The 16,088-nt window shown below is 41.5% G+C and overlaps 1 protein-coding gene across 1 annotated transcript in view; it reads left to right on the top strand.

Moving 5' to 3' along the window:
• LOC140458473 (ras-related protein Rab-8B) overlaps nt 1–15,781 on the top strand; it is a 68,818-nt gene extending 53,037 nt beyond the window's left edge. The window contains exons 3-8 of the mRNA XM_072553100.1: nt 3,650–3,710; nt 3,930–4,007; nt 6,913–7,002; nt 7,127–7,192; nt 10,015–10,065; nt 12,919–15,781. Of these exons, the coding sequence (XP_072409201.1) occupies nt 3,650–3,710; nt 3,930–4,007; nt 6,913–7,002; nt 7,127–7,192; nt 10,015–10,065; nt 12,919–13,014 (442 nt within the window). The 3' untranslated portion in view covers nt 13,015–15,781. The remainder of the gene's footprint in view (nt 1–3,649; nt 3,711–3,929; nt 4,008–6,912; nt 7,003–7,126; nt 7,193–10,014; nt 10,066–12,918) is intronic.
• Nucleotides 15,782–16,088: the final 307 nt, after the last annotated feature.

The following is a 16,088-nucleotide window of genomic DNA, read 5'->3' as shown; positions in this document are numbered from 1 at the left end:
CTTTGTAATTATATTATTCAGGGATGGGTCAGTAGTGGTGATAATAAGCCACCATTGGTGATGGCTGTAGTTACAAGTTGTTACAGTGCAAAAGGAGGCCTATGACTTGTTGTGTTTGTGTCACCTCTCCAACCAAGCATCTCACTTAATGCTATCAGGTCCTCCTCTCAGTCATCTCTTCTTCAAGGAAATCAGTATGACCTGTAACATCTGAAATGATAGGAGAAAGTGAGGACTGCAGATACTGAAGACTAGAGTTGAAAAGTGTGGTGCTGGAAAAACACAACAGGCCAGGCAGCATCCGAGGAGCAGGAGAATTGACATTTGTGGCATAAGCCCTTCTTCAGGGAATGCTATTCCTGAAGAAGGGCTTATGCCACAAGCATCGCTTCTCCTGCTCCTCGGATGCTGCCTGGCGTGCTGTGTTTTTCCAGCACCACACTTTTCACATCTGAAATGATGCCTTATATACCAAGGTCTAGATCACTAACATAAACTGGGAAATGCAAGATTCCCAACACTGACCCCTGAGGAACTACAAACCCACTACAAAGCATCCTGCAGCATGGAAAACCTCTATCAACTAATACTCCCTATTGCTATTAGTCAGCTAATTTTGTATCCATGTTGCAACTGTCCATTTTATTCAATGAGCTATAATTTTGCACAAAATCTTTCATGCAGCTCTTTGTAAAGTGTCTTCTGGAAATCTATGTATCCCATATCAGCGCACTGCCCTGATCAACCTTCTATATCTCTCTTCAGACGAGCTTAATAGTGTGTTAAACATAATTTTCCTTCCATCCTGGCTCTCCTTAACCTCAATTTGCCCAAATGAATGAATACTTTTGTTTTGAATTATTGTTTCTGGAAATGTACCAACTACTAAAGTTTAAATTGATTGATCTGTAGTTGTTTCATTTATCCTTGCACCATTTTTTGAACAAGGGGATAATGCTTACAGTTCTCCAGGTTGAGGAAGACTGAAAAATGATTGTCGCCCTTCTGCTTTTTCCATTCTCACTTCCCTTAGTAACTTTGGATGCACTCACCATCCTGACTTGGAAACATGTCCCAGTGACACCAAAGGAACAGTGACGAACTCCTAGAATTCTCTCCTTAACAGCATCATGAATATACCTCCAGCACACATTGCAGTGATTCAGGAGGGCTGCTCAGCATCTTCTCAAGGGCAATGATAGATGGTCAATAAATGCTAGCCCAGCCAGTGACATTCACGTCCCACAAGTGAACGTATTAAAGCAAAAACTCATCTGTCCCAGTGCTTTGTCAGCTTTAAGTGCAGGCAGCCTTTCCAAAATCACCAAAGTCTCAATTTTAAACTCTTTTTCAGTAACTGAATTTCCTCTTGTTTCAGTGTGCTCTGTTAGCACCATCATCCTTGATAATAACAGATGTTAACTATTTTAAGGTAATCAGGCAGAGGCAGCCTGGTTTTTTTCATCGAGAAATCATATTTAACTAATTTATTGGAGTTATTTGAAGAAGTAACTTGTGCTATAGGTAAAGGTAACCAGTGTATGTATTGTGTTTGGTTTCTCAGGCATTTAGTAAGGTGTCACATCAAAGGTTATTACGGAAAGTAGAAGCTTAGGCTGTAAGACGTAATATACTGGCACAGATAGAAGATTGGCTAACAGGAAGCAGAGAGTAGGAATAAATGGCCTTTTTTAGGCGGGCATGATTGATATGCCACAGGAGCTGGTGGGTGGGGGGGCCCTCAAATCTTTGCAATTTATATAAATGATTTCAATGGCAGCTAAATTTGCTGATGACAAAGATAGCTCGGAAAGTGAGTTGTGAAGAGGACGTGAGCTTAGGCTGAGGGTGATCTCAGAGAGGTTTATAAAATCAGGACAGACATGGATAGGGTAAATGGGCAAGGTTTTTTCCCTGGGGTGAGGGAGTCCATAACTAGAGGGCGTAGGCTTAAGGTGAGAGGGAAAAGATTTAAAAAGGACCTGAGGGGCAACTTTTTCACTCAGAGGGTGGTGTGTGTCTAGAATGAGCTGCTAGAGGAAGTGGTGGAGGCTGGTACAAATACAACATTTAAAAGGCGTCTGGATGGGTATATGAATAGGAAGGGTTTAGAGGGATATGGACCACATGCTGGCAAATGGCACTAGATTAATTTAGGATATCTAGTCTGCATGGATGAGTTGGACCAAAGGGTCTTTTTCCATGCTGTATGAGTCTATGACTATATCATTCTGAGAGTGTGACACTATCTTGTTGCTTGACTTGTGTTTTCCAGATGTTAGCAGGGTTGACTGGGTAGAGTGCAAATTTGTTGCGTCTGGTGCCTTGACCAATGCCAGGTGTTTAATACTGTTTTATTTTTAGACTCATTTCTGTTCTAACTTGATACAACTGAGTGGGTTGCTCAACCAGTTGAGTGAGCTGTTAGGAGTCGATCACATTTCTGTAGATTTGGCATCCTGTATAGGACAGATTAGGTAAAATGGCAGATTATCAAGTCATAGAGATGTACAGCATGGAAACAGACCCTTCAGTCCAACTCATTACTTTTCCTAAAAGATAACTGGGCATCCTTATATACTTTTATGCTGATCCTGATAATTTTGTAGTCATCATAAGCGAGACTGCGGTTTATTCCTGTGTTATTTAAATTGCCTTGGACTTGGAACTCTTGATTCATGATCATTAGTTCTGGCCTCTGGCGTAGTCCATTAACGCAATCAGTCCCATAATTGGAGTTTTGATCAACCTGTATGTTCACACAATGCTTATAAATATTGACACTGGAATGTTGTACAAAGTGGGCATATCAGTAGTAATCAGCTCACTAATTGATCAAACGTTCCCAGCATTCTGAATGACTAAACTGGGTTGTATCTATCTTCAGCTGTAATCAACACTTCATTATTATTGGAATTTCTAGTTAGTGGTTGTAGGACCAGTTTGAGACAATCAAATGATACCGTTAGCATGTGAGACATATATGGTGCCAGTGTGAAAAATTGGACTGACTGTGCTGACCCTGAAAAATAAAGAATCCGAACAACCTAAGAGTTACATTAGAGCCTTGACCATCTCTCTTGATTGAAAAAGATTCAGTGGCGGATGAGGAATGCCTGGGGGGATGCTTTATTGATCATTGGGCGCTCGGTTGCACAGCTAATTTTGCTGTGGCACTCCCTACCCTGCTGCTGTCAACTAAATGAACCAATTCATTAATGCCTCGCCCAGGTCCAGCCTCTAGACCCACCATTGACCCAAACTCACCTGCAAATGTTCCCCTGACATTACCCAAGCCCCTTCCTAAGTCTCTGGCTGCCAGAGTTCAGAGCTGGGTGTGCAGTTATCTGTAATAATGCTGCTGGCAGACACAAGCTGCAATCAGTGCTTCAGGCAGCTGCTTCTTCAAACATGCTACTGTGACACTGCAACTCCAGCTAAATGCAAAGTGGGGTCCCAGAGTCAGAAACAGGAAAGAGAGCTCCCAGATTGGCTTCACTTGCTTTAACTGAGAATCCTGACTTCCTCGCTGCATTCCTAATAGTAACTGCATAATAAACCACCTGTTGGAATCATAAGAAATTGAAGTTCCATTGTTTCTATAAGTGTTAATAACGCTACTCTTATTTTATCTACTTTCTCTTTTAAGGGACACAGCAGGTCAAGAAAGATTCCGTACAATCACAACAGCATATTACAGAGGAGCTATGGTAAGCATATATAGCCTGCTCCTATAAGGCAGACTGAGTTCAAGCTTTTTGTCACCTGTTTGAATTGATCCTCATGTACCTCAGTGTTGTACTTTGCTTTGTAACATCTTACTCTATTGAAAACACTGTTGGAATACCATATTTTGATTTAGATGGAAGAAACAAGGTGGAAATATACCCCGTATAATCTGAACCCTTTGGTTTGTCATGTGTTTCCAGGGAATAATGTTGGTGTATGACATCACAAATGAAAAGTCATTTGACAACATAAAGAACTGGATAAGGAACATTGAAGAGGTGAGGTTGCTTTGTTGAAGACATTAAGATTTGTCTGCATCAACCAGCTCATGCACAATGTTGGTTTCCACAGGTCAATTAATACTGTGATAACATGTTATAATTTGCAGCCGTTGATTCATTTTTAATGGGTACTGTCGATGAATTGGGGAACATTCATTTAGGGGAAATGGACTGATTAGCATCATGAGGACTATAAGGTATTAATTCCTAGGCATTAATTGAACATCATGCAAGGTGCACAATATCAGATCTTTCATGTAAACACATTGTTTCAGTTTGAGATTCAATGGCCTAAAATGGACAAGCAAATTTTTCACTTTCTTGCATTATAGGGGCACATATAAAAATTTCCTTTTGAGTTTGTAGTGCTAAAGTGCAGAGTGGCAGGGGCTTTATTTAATCTTTGGTCATACGTTTTAAGGGGAAATAAATTAAGTTGTGCAATATTGCCTCCAAAACACTGGTTTAAAAACCTCATTAATCCGTGTAATACATACTGGTCAAGATACTCTAAAGCCACCATGTGATTAAACTTGAGTTTGTGTCAATTTTATTGATGCTAGGTCAAAGGTCATTTTACTAGGTCGGTAAGCTACATGTTTGTGCCTGCTTTGTGGCACAAGCCAATTCAGAGTATGTACAGGAACTTTCAGACACAAATCTGTAATGTTCCATTGCAGTGGTAAGCACTGCTGCCTCTCAGCTCCAGGAACTTCGGTTCAATTCCTACCTCGGGTGACTGTCAGAGTTTGCACATTCTCCCTGGGCCTCTGAGTTTCCTATGGATGCTCGGTTTCCTCCCACAACCTAAAGATGTACAGGTTGGGTGGATTGGCTGTGCTAAACTGTCCATAGTGTCCAGGGATGTGCAGGTTAGGTGGATTAGCCATGGGACATGCAGAATGACAGGGATAGGGTAGGGTGGTGGGTCTGGGTGAGATGGCTGGAGGGACGGTGTGGACTTGATGAGCTGAATGGCTTGCTTCCACACTGTAGGGATTCAATGTTTCTATAACCATAGAATTTGATTTATTCAATCGTGTCCCTGGTTAGAATACTGAAGGCTAAAGTTGGACGTTGGTGAGAACTGCTTTGATTCACTTTGAACCTTAATTTAAACTAATTGTGATTTGGTAATCATTTTTTTTGACCTCACCTTTTGAACTAATATTTCTCTTGTAGGAATAGTAGTTCGTTTAGCATTTTCATCTTATTGTCTTACTTTACATATCATCAAATTTTAGGACAGTGAGCTATTTTTAAATTATATTTTAATTTAAATGGATGCATCACATATTAAAATCCACTTGTTGGAGAAGGGGTGGTTCAAATGCTGCTGCCCAAGTTGCCTTTTCCTACTACTTTTGTGTATTGATTGCTTATTTGCAACCGTGAGCCATTTTAGGTATATTGATGGCCTTGTATTGCTCAGCTCTCTGTACTCAAAGTGGGGGGGGAAGAAAAAGGAATAGTACACCACTGAGTATTTTGAAGTTGTTGGGAATGCTCAATAGGTCTTGCAGCATCAAAGAAGAGAAATCAAAGTTGATGTTTCTGGTCCGGTGACCCTTCCCAAGACCCTTTCCTGAGGAGGGGTAACCGCTCCCAAAACGCTAACTTTGATTTCTCTCCACAGGTGCTGTCAGACCTGCTGAGCTCTTCCAGCAACTTTTTTCTGATTTACAGCATCCGCAGTTCTTTCGGTTTTTATTGAGTCTTGTGAACCTGTTTCTCAATCACTTCAGTTCATTTTCTTCAGCTTACAAATTTAGATCCTATTTACATAAAGCATCATGCATTTCTGTTTTCCCAATATTTTTGATCTGAATTTGGTAGGAGTGTGAACTAAAGATCCAGTGGCTACAGAGAAGGAATCCAAGGGCATTGTTGAGTATCTCACTGAAGCAAGCAGAAATTGTATTCCATACTGTGATGATACAGACTAGATCTTAGGACTTCTGCCAAGGTACAGGTTTCTGCAAGCTACAGAATGGTCGCAGTTGGAATAGCGTATGCAATTCTGGCCAGTGTAGTAAACAAAGAATTGAAGGGAAGTTCAGAAATAAACACTGAAACAGATCCCCAGGTAATGGAGTATTGAAGAACTTGTGATAGATTGCTGAAAAGTCATTTCTTTACCAGAGTAAGCATGCACAATATTCAAAATGCTAAAGTGAATAAATTGAATTTTTGGCTAGCATTGGAATACTCCTGACTGGCTTACTAAGTTTTGGTTTCTTCTCTAACCTGTGAAATTCAAAGTTTAATAGGAAATGTATCCCTCATAGTTAACATTTCTACTACCTAATCAAGCCACAAATTTCATAAATGAACATCCTTTAATGTTACACATTGATGGAGCTTTATAGATTATGTAACCAGTTTGAGTTTATGATGGCATGTGCTGTAGTATGGACAGTGATTCCTGGTTAAGTTTGCTACTAAGCAATTGTCCAATTTAAGGTTAACTTTTTTTATTTAATACTCGAACTTAGTGATATTGAGAAAATAATGCCATTAAACCTTTTAGATAAAAAAATTAAAAACACTACATTATTCATTGGAGAAAGCAAGAATTATTTTTTTGTCACTGCCTTGGTGTTAGAACAGTCTGTACATCGATGAAACATCGTTCTGTTTGATGATAGTTAAAGCCATTTTCTCATTTGCTTTGGGTTTTGTGCAAGAAACGCAGCAGATACCAACTGAGATGGGATGTGAACTCTGCTGTTTTGAAACTGCATGTGTATTCTGAAATAGAAAGCTGTACGTTGTGATGTGAATTACCAAATGTAGCCTCTTTATATACTTTGTTGGAATTCCTATAGATGAGTGGATTTTAAAGTTGATCTAGATGAATTTTAACTTCAGATTGAAAAGCGATCTCTTTATACCTCCTCAGCATGCATCTTCAGATGTGGAAAGGATGATCCTGGGCAACAAGTGTGATATGAATGAGAAGCGACAGGTGTCAAAAGAGCGAGGAGAGAAGGTAAGGCTGTCAGAAATTTCTGGAAGAAATTGGTCAACCAATTTAACGGCTGAGTACTAAGGCTCAAGTGTAAATTGCCCTTATTACAATTTGAAGCTTATAATCCTTATCATTGTTTTTCCAGTTAGCAATAGATTATGGGATTAAATTCCTGGAGACCAGTGCGAAATCCAGCATAAATGTTGAAGAGGTAAGCAGTCTGAAAATGTTAGCGTGCTAATCTCACTGACAAATTTACACACTCAACTTGTTTCCCATCCTTAATTGTGCTGGAGAAGATAATAACGAGCTGCCTCTTGAACCTCTGCAGTCCAGCAGTATGTCTGTAGTGCTGTTAGGAACAATTCCAGGATTTTGACTACTGGCAGTGAAGGCGCAGCAATCTATTTCCAAGTCAGGATGGTTTGAGAGTTTTTACCTTCTCCAAATCTGACCACCTAACCTCCCCCTTCTCCACTTGTGATCACCTACCTATCAACCTTAGGCTTGGTTACCACATCTTCCTATGTCTTTTCCAGTGGATGCTGACTCTCTGTTCTCAAGGGCGAGTTGGAGACGGACAGTACGTTTGTCAGTGATACAAAGAACGGAAAAAAAAAACTTCATTATCTCCTTCATGTCCCCATCTGCCACTGCTTATTCAACTTTAAATGTGAATAAGCAGAAACTTTCTCCAGATCATTTCTGACATGGAAGCTGCTCTCCTTGATCTCAGTTTGCTGGCTGCCTCCCTCAACTGTCTTATTCCCTTGCTCCCACCTCGACCTCAGACCACAGCTCTGGATTCTTTCCAGTCCTTTCCTGACCCACACTAGATATAGCATGTAATCCCATCTCCTCAGTTGCTGCATATCTTGCATTTATGCCTTTTTTTTAAACCTCCTCTGAGCACCACAACACTCCCCTCCCCCACTCCACTCCACCCCTCACAAAGAAAACTATTTACTCAGCTCTCTCTGATTTGTCCCATTTATTGAAGATCTCTCTACCTAATTCTGCCTTTTCCCACTTCTCAGCAGATTATTTTTCCCAGTTTTCAACTAAATTAGATTAGATTCCTTACCCTTCTGCCCAACAAGTCCACACTGACCCTCCAAAGAGTAACCCACCCGGACCCATTCCCCTACATTTACCCCGACTAATGCACCTAACATGATGGGCAACTTAGTGTGGCCAACCCACCTAACCTGCACATCTTTGGATTGTGGGAGGAAACCGGAGCACCCGGAGGAAACCCACGCAGACACTGGGAGAATGTGGCGGCACGGTGGTTAGCACTGCTGCCTCACAGCACCAGAGACCTGGGTTCAATTCCTGCATTGGGCAACTGTCTGCGTGGGTTTCTCCCACAGTCCAAAGATGTGCAGGTCAGGTGAATTGGCCATGCTAAATTGCCCATAGTGTTAGGTATAGGGGAATGGGTCTGGGTAGGTTGTTCTTCGGAGGGTCGGTGTGGACTTGTTGGGCCGAAGGGCCTGTTTCCACTCTGTAAGTAATCTAATAATCTAATCATGTGCAAACTTCACGCAGACAGTCGTCCGTGGTTGGAATCGAACTCTGGTTCCTGGCGCTGTGAGGCAGCAGTTTTAACCATTGTGCCACCATGCTGCCCTGAACCTCCCGTAGACTACTGATCAAGTATATTTCATCTCTCAGGTTCAGCACTGGGAAGAGTGGAAGTGGGAACAAAAGATTTAGAAGAGGCAAAGTGGTCAAAGATGTCAAACCCAACAGTAAAGTTGAGTTGGGATGGTGCCCTTACCTAAGCTGAAACCATGTTCCCACCTCCAGCTGTGACCTATTCTGCTCCAGTATCCTGTCCCTCTACAATTTCCTTTGTTTGCTCCTCTTTGCCCCTCTGACTGCCAGGCTTTGTATCTGCTCTGCCTTGAAACCGCCTCCAAGAATTCTTCCCAACAAAGTAAATGTGTTAACCATTTAATTCTGTTCACAAGTTTAGTGTTTCTTAATATTGTACTAACTGTAGAGTTAGGTGATTAAGTGGTCATATCCACAAATAGGGTAAACTTAGTGTGTCAGTTACTCCTTGCAATATTAAACACCGTATTTGCCAAGGCTAAAGATGTAGCATTCTCCCAGTTCAGTTTTAACCACAGAATAATGGTACCTAAATAGAATGAGCTGCCAGAAGGAGTGGTTGAGGTGGGTACATTAACAACATTTTAAAAGGCATGGATAGGAAAGGTTTAGAAGGGCAAATGGAGTTAATATGGATGGCGTTTTGGTCGGCATGGACCAGTTTGGGCCAAAGGGCCTGTCTCTGCTGTCGGACTCTATGACGCTGATAAGTGACTTCTACTTTGCAGGAGCCAGCCAATTGCATTGATTTTAACGGGGGTGTAGATTCTAACTACTGGTCTTAGTTTTAAACTTTAAAACAAAAAATTACAACCAGAGGATTTAATGATCTGCTGAAATTAAAAGTGCATCTATGGAACTCTCTCAATTTTATTCCAAAATTACAAACCTTAAGGTAGACTTGAGTTATTTCAATTGGTAACATCAAAAGTGGAATTCTAGAAAAAACTATGATTAGTAGTTCCAAGATCACAGTCTCTTTCAACTATGAGACATGAATTACAAATGGCAATAGTTCCAGATGTGCCTGCAAATTGTTAGCATGTTCTAAACACTTCAGTCTTCCATGTTGAAACTTCTTATTGGTAGAAGGAAGAAATTCAGCTGGTAAGCTGCTGTTATTGGTGTGAGGACCAGCTTGTTGGCCGCAGCCTGTTGGAGCTGAACATTCCTCACAGGTTATCATGGGTAGGTGTGAACATAGGACTGTGGCTGCAGTCAGATCAGACATTGCCGTATAACTGAGCAAGCAGAAAGGCTCACTCCTCCTACTTCGTGTTCCTACATCGATTCGAAGACTTGTATGAAATCACGGACTAAACTGAAACGATCAATTTTGTCATTTCCTGAATGACAGGTATATTGAAAAACAGTTACCCATGTGTCAATGATTTCTTCATCTTTACCTTGCAGGCGTTTATTACACTTGCACGAGATATCATGACGAAACTCAACAGGAAAATGGTATGTGGATATTTTCAAAACAGTAGGGTTCTGTTTTTGAATTAGGCATCCAGATGCAGTTTGAAATGTTCCGAATTGCCTGTGCTCATGTTGAGTGCTTATAAGGATCTGACATTTCACTTGCACTTCCCAGCGCACTTTTGTGGTTGCTCTCTCACCACCACTTTTCCTAAATGTGCTGCATGTCTTCACATGTGGGAATGTCTCCAGACTTTTCTCTGGGTTCCTTCAGAGCTGGAAAGTGAGTAGTGGCTGGTGTTTCTGTAAGTCCCATTTTCAGTACTACAATGTGACAAACATGGGCAGTGACTGAGTCTTCTCGTGTGTGTACTTAGTGTCCCATGATGAACTTCCAAACCATCAGCATTGCCCTTTCTGTGCAAGTGCGAATTTTGTTGGTTTTCTCTTTTTTTTTGTTTTTTTGTGAGCTGCTTAATTTTCCATTGTCATGACATCTTCGATGAGAGCAATGAATGAATTTACTGAGACCTGATTATTCATTGGCTTCAATTTGCCCTGCCAAAATTGAAAGTATAGTGGACAGTGAAGAAGGTTCCCTCAGATTACAACAGGATCTAGACCAGAAGGGCCAATGGGCTAAGGAGTGGCACATGGAGTTTAATTTAGATAAATGTGAGGTGCTGCATTTTGGGAAAGCAAATCTTAGCAGGACTTATACACTTAATGGTAAGGGGTTGTCAGGAGTGTTGCTGAACAAAGAGACCTTGGAGTGCAGGTTCATAGCTCCTTGAAAGTAGAGTCGCAGGTAGATAGGATAGTGAAGAAGGCGTTTGGTATGCTTTCCTTCATTGGTCAGAGTATTGAGTACAGGAGTTGGGAGGTCGTGTTATGGCTGTACAGGACATTGGTTAGGCCACTTTTGGAATATTGCGTACAATTCTGGTCTCCCTCCAATTAGAAACTTGAAAGGGTTCAGAAAAGATTTATAAGGATGTTGCTTGGGTTGGAGGATTTGAGCTACAGAGAGGGGTTGAACAGGCCCAGGCTGTATTCCCTGGAGAGTTGGAGGCTGAGGGGTGACCATACAGAGGTTTATAAAATTATGAGGAGCATGGATAGGATGAATAGGCAAAGTCTTTTCCCTGCGGTGGGAAAGTCCAGAACGAGAGGGCATATAGAGCATAGAACACTACAGTACAGAACAGGCCCTTCGGCTCTCGATGTTGCACTGACCTGTGAACTCATCTAAGCTCATCCTCCTACACTATCCCATCATCATCCATGTGTTTATCCAAGGAATGTTTCAATGACCCTAATGTGGCTGTGGTAACTACGTTGGCAGGCAGGGCATTCCACGCCCCCTACCACTCTGAGCAAAGAACCTGCCTCTGACATCTGTCTTAAAATCTATCATCCCTCAATTTGCAGCTATGCTCCCTCGTACAAGCTGACGTCATCGTCCTAGCAAAAAGACTCTCTGTCCACCTTATCTAATCCTCTGATCATCTTGTATATCTCTATTAAATCCCTTCTAAGCCCTTTTTCCTCCAATGAGAACAGATCAAAGTCCATCAGCCTTTTCTCATAAGACCTTTGCTCCAGACCAGGCAACATCTTGGTAAATCTCCTCTGCACCTTTTCCAATGCTTCCACATCCTTCCTGTAATGGGGTGACCAGAACTGTGTGCAGTATTCCAAGTGAGGCTGCACTAGCGTTTTGTATAGTTGCAGCATGACATCATGGCTCCGGAATTCAATCCCTTTACCAGTTAAACCTAATACACCGTATGCTTTCTTATCAACACCATCAACCTGGGTGGCAACTTCCAGGGATCTATGTACGTGGACACCAAGATCCCTCTGCGCATCCACACTACCAAGAATCTTTCCATTGGCCCAGTATTCTGCTTTCCTGTTGTTCTTCCCTAAGTGAATCACCTCACATTTATCTGCATTGAACTCCATTTGCCACCTTTCAGCCCAGTAGGTCTAGGGTGAGGGGGGGATTGATATAAAAGAGACCTACGGGCAACTTCTTCATGCAGAGGGTGGTACGTGTATGGAATGGGCTGCTAGAGGAACTGGTGGACGCTGGTACAATTGCAAGATTTAAAAGGCATCTGGATGGGTATATGAATAGGAAGGGTTTGGAGGGATTTGGGCCAGATGCTGGCAGGTGGGACTAAATTGGGTTGGGATATCTGGTCGGCATGGACGAGTTGGACTGAAGGGTCTGTTTCCATGTTGTACATCTCTATCACCCAGAGACTCTAGTTATGATTAGTTTTGCTTACCTGTCACGCTGATGAATAAATGGGCATTGAAACTCAGCAGTGCATGATCAGTAATCTAAATAATTCAACTTTCACACATTCTTGTATAACAAGAGTTTCAGGGTGTTGTGGCACCAGTGGTAGCGTCGCTACCTCTGGGCCAGAAGGCCCAGGCACAAGTCCCACCTGCTCCAGAGATATGTCTATTAATATATCTATAAGACCAAAGTGCAGGCACTTAGAAGTATAAAATGTGATAAGATTCCCTACAGTGTGGAAACAGGCCCTTCAGCCCAACAAATCCACATTCCTCTGGAGAGTATCCCACCCAGACCCATTTCCCTCTAATATGATGGGAGAAGGTGAGAACTGCAGATGCTGGAGATCAGAGTCCAGAAGTGTGGTGCTGGAAAAGCACAACTGGTCAGGCAGCATCCAAGGACCAGGAAAGTCAATATTTTGAGCCTAAGCTTTTCACCAGATGATGGCAGGAATCTATTGAGATTGTTCTTAGAATGATGAGCACTGTTTATTGATGGGTCTTATGGCTCTGCATATCAACAGCTTGTACTTTGTCTGTTTATAACATCTCATTACCTACACATTTCTCTATTTCCAGAATGAAAACAGTCCTCCAGGAAGCAGTGGGCAAGTTAAAATCACTGCAAAGAACCAGTCAAAGAGAAGCAGCTTCTTCCGATGTACATTGCTTTGATGGACTTATTACTGACAGACTGCAGCAACCTTTTTTGCTTCTCTGAAAGCACAGTGTTGATCAACCTCTGAAATAAATTCCACCTTCTGCTGCCAAGAGCTCGCTGTTTTGCAGATGACCTGTTGGTCTTGCTGAGTGGGCTGTGCAGGTACACACTCGAGTGTCTCTCTTCGACCGCCCCCTCCCTCCCTCCCTCCCTCCCCACCCCTCCCCACACATTGGCTCATGTTTTTCGTCGCAATGATGAGAATGGTAATTGCAGGATTGGAGACGTGAGAATATTCTGTGTAGACTTTAACCTGAACTGCCTATTGCAAAAGCTGTTGCCAGTGTCTAGAACCATCCACAAATTATCTACGCCAAAAACTATCCTGTTCCAAAAAGCTTTTACTGGTTGGTCATATGCTGTTCTGATTTTCTAGAACCAGAAGTATTTCCATTGTTGATCTCTTCTCCCACTTTACCCCTCTCCAGCCCCGTCCATTACCCAAAATAAAAATTTGTATCGTCTCTTTTTTTTCATTTTGAGTAGCAGAGTTTGGTATAACTTCATAAACGTTAGCAGAAAATTACTGTTAAATGTGGCAGCACATGTGGTCCTGGGCTGGTGGAACCTCTATAGTTAGTATTTGTTTCTCAAGTGCCCTGAAGTAAAACCTAGTGAGTTGATTTTTTTCAGTGAAACTTCCCCTTTTATGATTGGTTGTGCCATCCATCCGAGAATGAATGAACAGCTCCCAGCCAATAAGCAGAAGTGCTACAGTGGGGCCCCATGCCTTTCAGCCAATGTGGGGGATGTTAGCCAACCCACCACCTGTTTTATGGTCTGTATTCTCTCTGCCATCTGCCTCTCCCTGTGAGCACCCCTCCACCTTAGCTGAAGTATATGTGTGATAAGGTGGTGCGAAGCAGGTTAGGATTTGGTGTGCTGCTCCTTGTGGTTAACTAGCCTGGTTGGTTGTTTAGGGCTCTCACATCTGCATGGCCACTACAGTCATATAACACAGGATGTTGATATTGTAGCACTGAGTTCAGAGGCAGAGCAATGGAAAAACTGGCGTAACTCACAAGGGAATATCCCTTCAAACTTCACGAAAGTAAATTTGAATGAAACGTATGATTGGTTTCAAATATTGACTGAATGTAAATTTTCACTGGCTCTGCCAGGCTGTGCTTTGATTCCTGTCTGCCCCACTCCCTCTTTGGAACTACAATCAAATGACGGCACTGTCTCTGCCCCTCCATATCCCTCTGCAGCACTTTCAAAGCCCAACCTACCCACTGATGCCCATACATACTTCATTGACAGCCCCTCTGTTTTTTGCACTTTTACTATTAACTGCCTCCTGCTACTGGACACAGACTGCCTCTGGCTCCCTTCTGATGTGAACAAACTATGCGCTCAGAAAAAAGTGACTTTCTCTCTCAGCACCAAGATCTGTGTGCACTAACTGCTGAAGCATTAGAGTGATCACTCTTCCTTTCAAACCATAGCTTTTATGCATTGTGTGGTAGCAGAGTGTCTGTGACATGCATTTTACATCTGACAAACTTCAGTAGCATGCTTTGGATCATCTACAGTTTCAAAGTGTGTTTAACAACATTGAACTAATTCCTTTATTTAATTGTTTTACATAAACTGGCTACAGACAAGAATACATGTCAACTTTCAGTTGCATCTCAGGTGTCTTCGAAGTTGTAACTTCATTTGACTTGTCCGTGACTATTTACTTGCAATTGCCTTGCTTTAAGAATGTGTACACTTGTATATGCCCAACTCTGAGTACAACTTTCTCCAGCCTGTGATGACTAAATCAGATGTGCTTCTTAACCCAGCAGTACGCTGGAGTATATGCTCTGATGTATAAAATGTTTGCTATTTTCTTAAATGTAGCTACGCTAGATTGTAAATACATCGCGGAAGGCCGTAGGAAGTTCACTTTCCGCATGGCAAGAGTGAGGTTTCTAAAAGAAACGTTTTGCATTGGTACTAAATGCTTTCTTATTGTGAACTTAATTCACAACACTGTTACAGTAAGACTGCAAAACTGGGGGTTGGCTTGCAGTACAGATACTAATTATTGTGAAGAAAGACTATTTCCTGTGGATTTTACTGAATAATTTTATTTCATAAAATGATCATTGTGTATGGTTTACAAGAGACTCAACTATAGATGAAAATGCATACATGCAGCAGTATTACTGTTTCCAGGGCTGCACTTTATTATTAATTCTTAATAAATTACTTCAGTGTTTATTTTTAATCTAGGTCCTGTGGAATGCAGTGTGGCATAAGTGAGTTTATGGTAACTCAGCACATAAGTCTGTGTCCATGATGGTATCATGTTACATAAAACCTGTCCACTTCACTTCTAGACAGAAATAACAATAGCATTTTTCTACGGCCTTACCAATAGATTGTTGAAGACACTTAACAGGGACCATTGTTATTTTAGTCCATTGTTTTACATAAGCTAAATTACATGCACTCCCTCTTTCTTTTGCCCCATTATAAAAAGAAGCCGCTTTAGAAATTTTTATTTTTTTTAAAACTATGAGCATCTGTAAGCATATTTGCAAGTCCCTGCCAGTATTGAAAGATCTTGCATCTAAATGAATGGGATGGGTTCCTATGACAAGTGTTTTAACATTTGAATTGGATTAATTCATGTGTACTGATGTTCTGTTAAGTAAACTTGATGGGTTTTATTATTCTGTGTGGACTTTTTTATAATGAGTCTGAAATAAAGATTAAATGGCAAAACGAGCACCGTGGTCTTCAGTTGACAGTAATGTTATGTTTCGAATGTTGCGTTCAGGGAGAATAGCTTCAGTAAATTCCCCTGGTTCGCATTGCCTGATCTCTTAAATTCACTTATACTGCAAATCATTACCCGCATTAATTCACTTGTGGGTCAAAAATGATTGATTGTCTGTGACTTTCAGGAGAAAGTTGGATGAAAACTTCAAGAAGATGTCAAAAAATGGAAAAGCACCTGAACAGATGTTTGATACAGGAAGGAAGATGTCCACAGCATACTTAAACTGTGTTCCACGTACTAGCAACTGCGGTC

Source organism: Chiloscyllium punctatum, chromosome 33, assembly GCF_047496795.1.
Source record: "Chiloscyllium punctatum isolate Juve2018m chromosome 33, sChiPun1.3, whole genome shotgun sequence".
NCBI lineage: Eukaryota > Metazoa > Chordata > Chondrichthyes > Orectolobiformes > Hemiscylliidae > Chiloscyllium > Chiloscyllium punctatum.
This window is presented reverse-complemented; position numbering and strand designations above follow the sequence as displayed.